Source organism: Gobius niger (genome assembly GCF_951799975.1).
Source record: "Gobius niger genome assembly, chromosome: 4".
NCBI classification, from domain to species: Eukaryota; Metazoa; Chordata; class Actinopteri; order Gobiiformes; family Gobiidae; genus Gobius; species Gobius niger.
Genome location: NC_136855.1, coordinates 29,700,113 through 29,713,163, shown reverse-complemented (window position 1 = coordinate 29,713,163; position 13,051 = coordinate 29,700,113). Strand labels below are relative to the sequence as shown.

Genomic DNA, 13,051 nt, shown 5'->3' with positions numbered 1-13,051 from the left:
AAATCATGTATACTTTTTAATGCCATCATGGTTCCTGAGGGTCAGTAACCATGACAACACACTGTAAAGGCGTCACAATATGGGGCTTTTTTACTCTGTTTAGATGTTTTCTGGCGGTCTATGAACTTATTTAGCACACATTAATAAAGCCGGGTCAAAATCAGGTGCATAAGAATGTTTTGTCTCATTCTTGCATTCAAAAATTAAGCAGATTTTCCAGTAGAAGTGAAAACCCGGCCCTCCAAGTTAACCGTTAGCATGTAGCATGAAGCTGACGTTTGCCTAAGGGTTAGCATTCTCTGCTATTTATGTAGTTATGGACTGTTGAACCACTTTGCTCATCTCCATGTCTCAGTGTCTTCATTTGGTATAAGAAATACATCCATAATAATAATATAATCTAATATATAATAATCCCATTAATGTTGTGTTTCTGAGTTAGTTATTTCTATGGAGAATATGTAAAAACAAAACACAGATTTAGTTTAAATTCAGTAAACCTATCCTTCAAAGCTCACATGAAGAGATTGTTAGAATTAAAACTAGTTGTCACAGTAGGGAAGCTGTAATGTTGGTTGTCTGTTTTTTTCAAATATTCATCAATCTTTGTGTAAGACATTTGCTGAAAAAAACTGGACAATTACCAAAATTTTTGAACCCTCTTATTTCCAATGGACCCCTGTAAGTTACTGCCTTTAAAATTATCCCTGCGTACTGCAAGTAATTTCTTTATTAATGTACTGTAATAAATAATGCATATCTCTAATCTATTACTCAGCCCAGTCCCCACTCTGCAACTGTAGAGCCTCCTTATTTTTTCCCGTGCTCATCATCTTCATGCCTGCGTCGCGCTGTACTCTTGTCGTATTCAATATTAGCCAAGGCAGCGCTTTTTTCCCCTCTCTTCTCCCGCCCCCCGTCCCATGTGGCGCTAAGGTCCTCGTCAAACAGCTGATTAGACTTGCAGATGGCTCGGTCCGCGACTCTGAAGATATAGTGCATCGAGTACACTCCCAGTCGCTTTGTTGTCACACCAGCTTTTCCCATGCTAATAAATGTAATTTTATTCCTCCTATACTGTATTTCCCTACTTCCTGTTAAGAAGTGAATTCCTGAATGCTTTGAGACGAGGCCATTATGATGATCAGTTTCTATTTTCTGAGCACCGGAGACCCGAGGGTGAGGTTCTTCGTTGTATTTACCTGTAATGATGAGGATGAAGAGAGCCCATCCTGGACCACTACAAAGCTGCGTGGAGTTTTGTCGCATGTAGGGAGCCGTCACCTCTCTTCATCACTCTCCCTCTTATTCTTGTTTTGGTTGTGTCTAACTTTAAGTCATTACCTAGCTCTTCTCTTGCTGCCTTTCCGCTTCCCTCTGTGTCACACAATGGCATGTTTTATAAAAGTCAACTTGGATAACTTCCACCTTCTGTCCAGTCTTCCCTGCCCATCTGTGCTGCTCCTCCTCCCCTCACTTATCTGCACCCAGGGGACTCTCCTTTGCTGCTCAGAGTGGTTTACTTCACTAATCAGTCCCCTCCTTGTCACTCTCACTCTCGCACAGCTTCATCCTCCCTCTCTGGATGTGTCTCCGCGGCGCACTCATACTGTGCCAGTTTTTTTTGCCCGGCTTTGAACCGCTGCGTCTTCGCTCAAAGACTTGGGAGCGCTTTACTCCTCCAAACAGCCCGATCGGATCTGCTCCCAGGCCCCAGTAGTCTGCAGCCCCTGTTCCCCCGCCAGTTGTGGCATCAACAGCGGCGCTTTCCAAGAGCCAAGCGACAGCGGCTGCCGGCGAGAATGTGCTTGTTATGTAAAACGCACGGTTGTTGCATGCTTTTACAAAATAGCTGCGAGATGGTGTTCCTCTGTAAGCATGGCGAACAAGGCCATAATTTAAAAAAAAACACCAGTCAAATGTGGAACTGGGAACTTTATTCATTCCTTATAAACAACAAATTCAATTATTATTTTCATTTTTAACAGTTTTGTAACCAGAACCTTTTATCAAGACGCCTGGCTGACATCAACTCACTTTTATTACAGTTTGTTGTCATTTAGTAATTGCAGGGTTTAATATAACAATAATAAGTTGCGTTCAGGACAATCTTGAATGTCATGGAGAGACACCGTTTTGGAAAGAAATCTCCAAACAGAAAATCGACAAATGTTTTCCCTGATCGTTATTCAGAAGTGACCGGATTCACAAACCACCAGCCGCATTCATCCTCAGGCTGGAAGTCCTTTCATCTCAACAACATCAAGCACATCATTTTGAATATTGTCACTACGCTTGGACACCTTTTATGAGACAGTACTTTGACCTTAGTTCATATGTTGAACTTTGTGACAGTTTTTCCTTCATGTGGATGGGTCCTGCCATTACAAAGATATTTACCATAAACCAAGTCGAAAATTCAGCAGCTACACCAACTTATAGACTGTGTAGAGTGTTGTGATGTCATGTGAACGCAACTGCTTACAACTACAATACTGTGGGCCAGATCAGGCGGCGCACGGGGCGGCGCAGGGGGGGGAACGGTTAGCGCCTCTGCTTCACAGCTAGAAGGTCCCGGGTTCGATTCCCACCAGGACGGGGCCTTTCTGTGTGGAGTTTGCATGTTCTCCTCGTGTCTGCGTAGGTTTCCTCCGGGTACTCCGGTTTCCCCTACCACTAAAAACATGTGCAATAGGTGAATCCTCCAGCCAGGTGATTCTGACCATCAGCCTGGCTCTACATCATGGAGATGGGTCCCCGGGCGCGGCACTGCCGTCGACCACTGCTCCTTACGGGTTGCCCCAGCGGCATCGAAGGATGGGTTAAATGCAGAGGACGAATTTCCCTACGGGGACAATAAAGTATACAAAACAAACAAACAAAACAAACAGGCTCTTGGCGAATTATTTTCCGAGTGGCGGCGCTATATGTGCCATTCGCCTCCGCCACCTATGAGGGGGCGTCACAAGAGGAGGTGACTGCACTGATGGAAACACGGCTGACATTCACTTCCACGTTTACATTGCGCTGGCTTGCGTTCTTTCTTAAGCCTTAGGTTCTCACAGGTCAAACTAAAAACTTTATTTACCCCATCGTGAGCTAAACGATGTTCACGTCTCGAGAGAAAAAGAGCTACAGCATCCGCTGTGGCGCGGATCAGCCCGCGCTTGGCGTGAACGCGAAGCAAAACAAAAGCACATGTTCACCCCACACAACCACTCTCCTGGACACGGAGTCGATCTGGTTGGAGGAAAATCTGTCTCTCCACCCACTTAAATGCGCTAAGTCTGGAGTGGCAAGATCACAAAGTGCGCTCCTACTGAGCGCAAAATGTCATGCTAGCGTCTCCGTTTTGATGCACAAGATCGGGCCCCCTATGTTTTAAAGTGTTAAAGAAGCTCATTTCAAAAGGTTGAGCTTCGGTAAATAATGTGATCTGCTTGGAATGGGTTTAAGTCATTCGTTTTATAAACCCATTTATATAACTATGTTTGGACCAATGATGTAGTCTCCATTTTTCTAGTGGGTATACTGTAATTTCTTTTAGCTACTGTATGTATATATTTTTTAAGTTATGGATCAAGTGTTCTTTCAGGGAGAGCAGTCCCTTGATTCTCAGCTCTGCCCCTGCCGCTCTCAGATGAGCCTCAGCCTGACTGCACTGTGCAGAGAGAAAACACTGACCGACATGGCAAGAGAGTGAGAGAACTTACATTTTAATTTGTTTATCAGCGTAAAACAAAGCTACGCAAAGCTGCCTTCATTTGTTATTACACTATTTGAAAAAGACATTGTGCACTGGGACATGATCTTTGCTCCTGATCTATCCTGATTAACCTGCGCCTTTGCTGTCAGGCTGGCGTTGGGTGAGAGAATGAGGGGAGCGATGCCGGTCCCTTCAGTCGTCTCTTATCAAATAACACTGCACAAATGATTGATACATATCTTTGCTAAATGTGTAGTGTGCCTGCGGTAATCCTGCAGGCCTACTGTGTATATTTGCATATCACGTAGACTATACCACTGGTTTGGACGTGTTCTAATATTAGGAGTGAATCAATCTATTAAATTTCTCAGTCTTCACATTTTTGGCTGTGCCTGTGTGATGAGAAGAGTATGACTGACCTCATGTGAAAAGCTTCACAGAATCCTGCCTCATTAATGGTCTTTACACATAAAGCGAAAGACAAATACAAGCAGTGATTTACTTACTAACTCAACACTTGATTTATTCGGTCTTGTGTGAACTTATGTGTCGGTTCGTTTTTGGGTTGTGCTGCAATGGAGCTGTGTCCATGTATGAGATGAGAGAGGTCTATGTATATTTTATCAACACAGAGGCTGGGATTACAACACATTTTCCAGATGGCTGGATCCTCCCACACGCAGACACACAAATACTTAATCACATGTAAGAAGGGGCTTGTATGTTCACACTCTGACATACTTCTGTGCTACTTAGATCTGCTCCAGTTTATTTAAGCCAGCAGTGTGCCATGTATCTTATTGCAATGATTGTGAAAGGAGTGTTTTGTTTTGTTTCTACAGGAAATACGGAAACAGGAGTGGACTGCCATTATTCCCAACTCTCAGCTCATTGTCATCCCTTATCCACATAATAGACCCCGCAGGTAAACACACTATCAAAACAAGACACAGGAATTCATGCAGAGACTGATGGTGCTATGAATATGACATGAGGGTTCTGCCTCAGTTGATACTGACACATATTCTGATATTCCTGAAATAAAGGTGTTGCATCTTTGATTTTCAAAACAGAGAAAATAGCGAAGCATTGCACGTGTACTGCAAATATTAGTCATTGTATCTCACTGGCTTGTTGCATTCTCTTTTATATCGGCGCACTTTTAATAAAGAGATATTAGCTCTCCATGAATAAAAACAGCTACTGATGACTTAAAGGGGCTAGATTCAAGTTGGCCATTTTATACTCAGTACTGTCACCTCAGGTCATACGTGTAGTTGCACCTTCTATATTAAGCTTGTGCATGACGGCACTTCAGACCTAAAGTAACAACTTTTTCAGTGATTTTAGAGGCAGTTGTGGTGAATAGATCTGGGCTTATTTTACACATTAGGACATTACTGGAGCATAATTTTATCATTTTTAAACTCTGTATAGTCCCAAGTTTGGCCGGCTTAACCCTTCAATCCGGCCCACAAAAGATAATCAAGCTGAAGAGTTCAAAACCCCAATGTGGCCCTTGCTTCCAAGGGTTTGCTCTTACCTGTATCCATCTTCTGGGAAGAGCGTAGCAGTTAATCCGTCTTGTTCTCCAGTGAACGTCTATTAGCCAGAACAACAGTTGGGGCGACAGTGGCGCAGATGGTAGAGCGGGTCGTCTCATGATCGGAAGGTCGGGGGTTCGAATCCCACCTCCAGAAGGTGCACACTGTCGTTGTTTCCTTGGGCAAGACACTTCACCCAAATTGCCCCCAGTGTCTGCGTACATTGGTGTATGAATGAGAGTATAAATGGGTGAAATGGGTGAGTGGAGTCTTGCTGTAAAGAGCTTTGAGTGCCTAATGTAGGTGGAAAAGCGCTATATAAGTTGAGACCATTTACCATATAGGCTTGTGTGGCTTAGCTGCGAGTCTTGCCCAGATACCTCCTCATTTGTCCCTTCCTTGTTTCCTGTAGCGCGTCTTGTGACGTCTCCACTGTGCTGCAGGTGTGGGGGCTCTTGGTGTGTCTTCAGTGTTTCAGAAGAGATTTGTAGGTCTCAAATGTCTTTAGCTCAGATGCTAGCTGTTTGTTTACTTTTTAAAACTTCTACTGCATTGCTAGTATGGACTCTCTTCAGAACAAAAAAATCCCTGAACCGCTCAAATCTACCTCACCTGTAATCTAGTGCAATATGCCAGACAGTGAACTGGCAGAAACATTTCATGAGGTTAGTGTCATCATGTGTCATTGGATTGACTTTTCACCCGGTACCCCTTGCAGCATGTATTATGCACTGCTTTGTCTTGCCGCTACAAAACATTTGCACTGTATATTTCTGTCACTTCTCACTGGACAGAGTCAAATTCCTGGTAGCAATGGCTCCCTGTGGTTAAAACATGTTTATCTCTCCTGTTTATGGGAGTAGAAGTCGTAATAAATTCATCTTAGCCACATGTGGGATTCTTGAGTACCTGTGTCCAGGAGATAAAGTGGCGTTTGAGCAGAGTTTCATCATTAGTGATCTGCAGGCTCAGAGGGAGGTAACCGCCCTCTCACTTCAAGAAGACTTAAAGAGGAGGTTCTACTCACATTCAGAATCACTTCAGGGGAAGTGCCAATCACCCTGCACCAAAACTACCACTGGTGTTGGGCTGCACAATATATCACACGATTTTTGTTACTACTACTGTCTTATACTATGCAATATCATATCGTAAAATCACTGAGGTCTTCCATCTGTCTGAGATTTACATATTTTTGGTTAATCCTAAAACAATACAAAATGTCCAAAAGTTCAGATTTATTTAAACAATTTTCTTTCATTTTTTGTCAGTATTTCTTTCTTTTGCATTATAGAATGATTAACTCAAATATAGTTTGGTAAAATATTGCAATAATATTACACAGTTGTATTCTCATATGGTGCACTAGTATAATCGATGTTTGACCTACATTCGTGTGAATAGTTCTAGGCATGTTTGCACCTTGCGGCATGTGTTTTATGTATCACGGCGTTTTTCACATGTAGCTGAAATCCCAGGAGGAGCTCCAGATGGCTATCACACACACACACGCTCACACACACACACGCTCACACACACACACGCTCACACACACACACACACACACACACGCACACCTTTGCCAGGCTGCTTGCACTTCTACTTTCTCTGTACACTGCTGTACACTTTCAGCATCTTCACGTCCACCGCCAATCTTTTCAGAGGCAATAACCCAAAGTGAGGTTCAATTAGTGTCCTTGTTTGTCCTCATTACATCCAAACAAGCTCTCTGGCTTTTTTTGCTAATGTCTGAAACTTTTCTTGATTCCTTTTTAGCTGGAGTGCCAAGCTGTACCTGACTCCGAGCAACAGCGTTCTGCTGACGGCCATCGCTTTGATAGGAGTGTGCGTGTTCATCCTGGTCATCATCGGTATCCTCCACTGGCAGGAGAAGGTCAGGACACACTCGGGCGTACACATAATGGTCTATTTAATGCCGGTCTCTTACAAGTGATTTACGGTGGTGGCGTTTATGTGTGCGAGGGAGAAAGTGAGCAGGCTGGGCACAAGCTGCAGTAGGTGGGTCTCTCTGTCCTCGTAAAGAGAGACTTTGCCCTGGCCGGTCTCACTTTGTAATCCGTCACCTTTCTACCTCATGTTGGGGGAGGCAGGTGACTCGGGTCAAGCCGTGCAAGTTTGCTTCTAAAGCCGGGGCCATCGTAGAAATCACAGAAATGCTTTTCGCTATCTAAAGCCGGTTGCTTCAAACACGTACTTCTGTTTGCCAACGGTTCTCTAGACCTGTTTGTTTGAGCATTATAGCCAGTCCCTATGTGAAAGTATGGCGAGGTACAACATGTCAGTTTCTTGGCATTTATATGATTTATGTGGTTTCATAAACATATTATCTGATGATGTTTATTTGGCTTTGGATGTGTGTCTGACGCTACACAAACGTCAGTACATTTACTGAATATGTACTTATCGCCACATCTGCTTACATCCAGCTAACTCTGCAAAGCATCCAAACCGCCATTAAAAGTCTAGGAGTTCATCCGTACATGTTTACGTGCGTCCTCCTCACTGCAGAAGTGAGTTTACAAAAGGACAGGCTGCAGATGCTGTTCACTATCCGACTAGTTTGTTTTGATCCCGACATCTCGTTGGATCATGTGAGTCTCATGGGGCCTCGCGTGTGTCACAAATCTTTCCAAGGCACAGCAGATGTGTGTGGTCCCGCCCTCTACCAGAATCATTTAGACTCTAGCTTCATAGTAGTGTGAGATTATTAATGGTAGAAAATATTGTTGTAATGTCTGTGGTTTGTGCACTTTGTACCATGTTGTTAAGTGTGTTAAGCGTTAAGTGCTTTATTTGTCATTGTGCAGTTGTACAACGAAATTACGATCAGATGTAGGGTTCGTCCTGTGCCGCCATTGTGGGCCATCCTGTTCCTGTTTTTGGAGGTCGGGGAAACCAGAGTACTGCCTTCAGTGCTCCTCTGAAACGGTGCAGCACCTCCGGGGTTTGTCCCTGTTTCAGAGCGTGGTGTCCTGCACTGGTCAGCTCCACCTCCACCTTCCTGAGCAGCTCCCTCCGCTCCACAACAGTCTTTCTCCATCTTCTGGGAAGAGCGTAGCCGTTAATCCGTCTTGTTCTCCAGTGAACGTCCATTAGCCAGAACAACAGTTGGGGCGACAGTGGCGCAGATGGTAGAGCGGGTCGTCTCATGATCGGAAGGTCGGGGGTTCGAATCCCACCTCCAGAAGGTGCACACTGTCGTTGTTTCCTTCACCCAAATTGCCCCCAGTGTCTGCGTACATTGGTGTATGAATGAGAGTATGAATGGGTGAAATGGGTGAGTGGAGTCTTGCTGTAAAGAGCTTTGAGTGCCTAATGTAGGTGGAAAAGCGCTATATAAGTTGAGACCATTTACCATATAGGCTTGTGTGGCTTAGCTGCGAGTCTTGCCCAGAAACCTCCTCATTTGTCCCTTCCTTGTTTCCTGTAGCGCGTCTTGTGACGTCTCCACTGTGCTGCAGGTGTGGGGGCTCTTGGTGTGTCTTCAGTGTTTCAGAAGAAATTTGTAGGTCTCAAATGTCTTTAGCTCAGATGCTAGCTGTTTGTTTACTTTTTAAAACTTTTACTGCATTGCCAGTATGGACTCTCTTCAGAAAAAAAAAATCCCTGAACCGCTCAAAAGCACAGCAAAGATATACAAAAGTATCCAGTAGAACAACGTGGAGCACTGAAACTACAAATTAAGTTGATAGAAAAAGGCAAAAAACACAGCTGTACCAAGAAAGGGGGAAGTTGCTGCTTGTTTACACGTCGCGTCAAGTTGTTTATAGGTAGATTTAAAAATGTCTTGGTGGGCCCAAGGCTTGAAACAGAGGAAACAGGACCCTAAGGTCTACGTACAAGACATTACAAGTGTGATCAAATACAGTAATCATTCATTGCAAATCTAGTGTTGCCATGTTACATTTATGTTTAGATCAAATAGTATGATATTTGAGAAGTAACTGTTATTAAAACGTTTTTTGTTAGTATCCAATATATCATATCCAACCTATATCAAAATCTTTCCGTATTAAAAGCTTTAGTAAATCATCTTTACAGTTTGTATAAATATAATGTAGTGTGACGGCATACCCAGAAGTAACAATGCCATGAAATCTATTATGGACATATCTCTTATTGCCTTGGTTCAATTTTTGTAAAAGTATGTTGTTAGCTTGTTTTTTTTCCTATAGACTTCTTCATACTATTGTCTATTGGCCTTAGCTTGCAGTCTGTAGCTGGCACCCTCTTCCAGCCATCTGCGATGCAAGGGTGTGTGCTTAGTCTGAGCCTGTGACGGAGAGGCAGGATGGTGCGCGTGCACACTTTCACAAAATGGCTCTAATTGCGCTCTTTTATGGGGAGACATGGGCATGCTTTTGAACTGACGGTGTGTTTAAAAATACATGCTTATGCTCTAACGGCTCAGGAGGTGCAGGTGACTGGAGGTGTGAAATGAAAATAAGCGAGAAGGGAATAGAGTAACCTAGAATGACCCCGAGTAACGGGTTGTGACAGTTTCCTTCTGATTCATCCACTGATTCTTTTAGTAAATCATAGCTTCAAGCATTTTTTACTTCATTAGTAAGAATTTAAACATGTAGTATTTACAGAACCGGTAACCATTCTGCCTTTCCCCCGAAACGAATTTGATTAAATGTAGAGCCTGTATGTGGCTACAATAATAGATTCCTATCTGCTCACTGCACAGGCCGATGTGCTTTAACCTTCTCCCCTGTTTACCGCCCGCTGACACCCTACTTATTGATGATCCTGCTCTCGTTTTACAGCGGGGCAGGCGCGCAGGTCAGGGTGAGCACACTGATTGACATTTGGCATTTCTACCTGTTTGCGTTGCTTCCTCTGGTATTTGCTTCTGAAATAATAAAAAGTCAAGTGGCGGGGTGAGGCACGGGGGCAAGGACGTTTCTGCCTGGACAGCAAGCTAACAGGGCTTTAGTGTCAACTCCCTACCAGCAACACGATGATAATTATACATAATAAGCTATGTACCTGCATTTATGGGCTTAAAATGGAAATGAATAGGACACATGATTGGCAGTAAAATAGCAGCTTTTCACCTGAACGACAAAGCCCGCACTATGGACTTCATTTTCTGAAATGATACTCTTCTGAGGAATCCGCCTCAAAGGGGTTTCCGTGCTGGATTTAGTCTAAGTCTCTCACCATCATTAAATCTTAAAGATGGACACGAATCAATGCTCCACTGCTTGATAATTATTTAGGCCTCAGGATGACAATTCAAAGGTATCCCCCAGACAGTCAATTAGGCAATGTTTTAGCAGCAGCTCAACCCTGTGGATTGCTGGTTATCCGAAGAAAAAAAAAAACACTGCAATCTGTGTCTGAAAATGTGTTGCACAAGTAAAAAGATGGCATCAATCAATATGAGCTGCAGAAACATGGAGTGATTTATGGCGACTTTATTGCAAACTAAACATGATGGATTTAGAAATCAGATGAAATGTGAGATAGTATAACGTGGTGTAAATTAGTTGCCTCCTCAGAGGAAATGCTGTTATTTACTTTCTTCTGACATGTAGCGTAATTCATATCTGATGTGTTAGACAGTTCAATTCCCGAGGGAAGTCTTTAGGAGATCTCCAAGCTGCACACTGTTTGATGTGTAGCTTTGAATTGCTTGGAATTATTGGACAAACATACAGATGCCATGGCGTTAACAACAGTGTTGACCCCACACAGGTTTGCAAAACAAATTGCATAAACTGCTCTGTCCCATTTATGAAACATAGTGTTCTATCATTGAAAAAATGTCTCCCACTATAATACTGTTTGTTGCTGTCTTGTTGTTTCATGGTGTCATTCTGTGCAAATTTAAAAATGTATTTTCGAATTTCTGGGTCATCAGGGCCAACTCTTCCACCATGAAACTATTAAACCAAATAATGACAATGTTCAGCGAAAGAACAGTTGGTTTTCGTGCACAACCACACTTTTTTAGTTTGTTTTAATTAGTCAGCTAATTAAAAGACTCCTTGAAAGACCAAAGTTGCAGCTAATCTAGTCTTATGGTTCTCCACTGGTTGGTCAGGACCCCAAATTGGTCACAGGAGCATTTTCAGATGGTCATGTGCTTTGGCTAAGTATTCATAAACTGTTTAATAGTTTTTGATCGTCAGCCTTGAGGCATCACAATCAAAACTTGAATCAACAAAACTTTGAAGGAAAAAATATCCATATCTTAAAATGATACTGTAAAATGAAACAGGGTAAACTGCAACATGCATTTATTTTTAGTTATAACTCAGATTGTTGACTGCTGAGAAACACTGATTTTGTCGGTGCTGAATTGGTGTCTTTGCACCTTTTGCACACCTTGTATTGCCTGAAACGATAACAGTGTGACACAAACGGGTACAAGACAAAACCCCTTCCTCAACATGTTTGAAATCTTCAGGGAGCCGAGTCCGGGGTGCCACTTCTCCCGCGAAAGCTCATACCATGACTGCAAGTTTTCGCACGGCACTCACAGCCTGTTTTTAGAAATAATAGCTCAGAATTCCCAAATGAATATACTGTGAGTCTGCAGACACAGCTCAAATCTTCGGTTATATTTCTAAGCGATATCTTACCCTTCTTTTCCCCATTTTTCATAGCTTTTTGACTTTGTAACATACAACTTCACACGCACTGAGGCCAAGTAAACATTTATTAAACCCTGATTGCTCAAATGTGTTAATTTGCAATACAAAGTTCACCAAATTACATTTTCACACATTTTGCTTTTTGTTTGTTTTAACCAATTAGCTGTCGTTGCACCAGCCAAAGACGGTGTTCATTTCCTTTTCTCAAGTCTGTTGTTCTGTTCTTTGGGTAAAACGTAGCTGTGTTTGTTTTATGTCTTTGCAGAAAGCAGACGACCGAGAGAAGAGACAAGAAGCCCACCGGTTCCATTTCGACGCCATGTGAAGGGGAAAATAAGGGAATTTTGGACATGCATCTGCAACTGCACTCCGCTGCTCCCATTCACCTTTCTATAGACTCGCATCTATCACGTTTCAAAGGCCAACACAGTGATTCTCATTTGCCCCAAAACCGTTCTTTTTGATATTTTTTCTGTCCTGGAGTCAGACGTTAAAAATGTATGCCCTGCGTTATTTATTCATTCCAGTGTTAAAGTGCAGGGACTGCTGCAATGCTCCACCCTGGAAGTAATCCATCTCAAGGCTATTCATAATCACCAATATTGCGCCTTTGTCACTGTTTTAACATGCTAACGGAGGGGACATGCCACGCAAAATCGATATTATTCTTCCCTCATTTTACACGGAGTAGTATTTTGCTTCATTCACACAGTTTTCAGTAATGCTGCTCCCTTTTGGTCATCACTTGGTCAGGAAGTGTCCTCCATAGTTTTAAAGGGCCATAAAACCGTCACTGGAGCGGCCCGGAGCATTTCTGCACTCAAAACTGCATTTATCACAACACCATTGATTTGCTGCGGGAAAAAACTAAGGCTCGTTTATTGTTTTCAGCGAGTTTAACTCCACTTGCAGCCAGTGGTGGGTGCTCCAAACAAACTTACTTTCTAATTTCATGGCAATGCAGAGGAAGGGGTGTATACGCCTCCGCTATCAGGAAATGTTTTTTGTCTTTTCACTGGGAGAAAAAGCACCTTTTTCTAAGTGTGTTGCTTGAAATGCATTTTTGTTTTACTTGTCCATGTTCTTCATCAAACATTGTTCCTTTTTTTTAATTTCCAACTTTAAACTTCATTTGACATTGATCTTTGTCGCTCAACTTGCGAAAAGATAAC

The 13,051-nt window shown here is 42.8% G+C and overlaps 1 protein-coding gene across 1 annotated transcript in view; it reads left to right on the top strand.

Annotated features, from left to right (window-relative positions):
• itfg1 (integrin alpha FG-GAP repeat containing 1) overlaps window positions 1-12,403 on the top strand; it is a 129,056-nt gene extending 116,653 nt beyond the window's left edge. The window contains exons 16-18 of the mRNA XM_079554796.1: window positions 4,549-4,631; window positions 7,027-7,144; window positions 12,145-12,403. Of these exons, the coding sequence (XP_079410922.1) occupies window positions 4,549-4,631; window positions 7,027-7,144; window positions 12,145-12,204 (261 nt within the window). The 3' untranslated portion in view covers window positions 12,205-12,403. The remainder of the gene's footprint in view (window positions 1-4,548; window positions 4,632-7,026; window positions 7,145-12,144) is intronic.
• The last annotated feature ends 648 nt before the right edge of the window (window positions 12,404-13,051 follow it).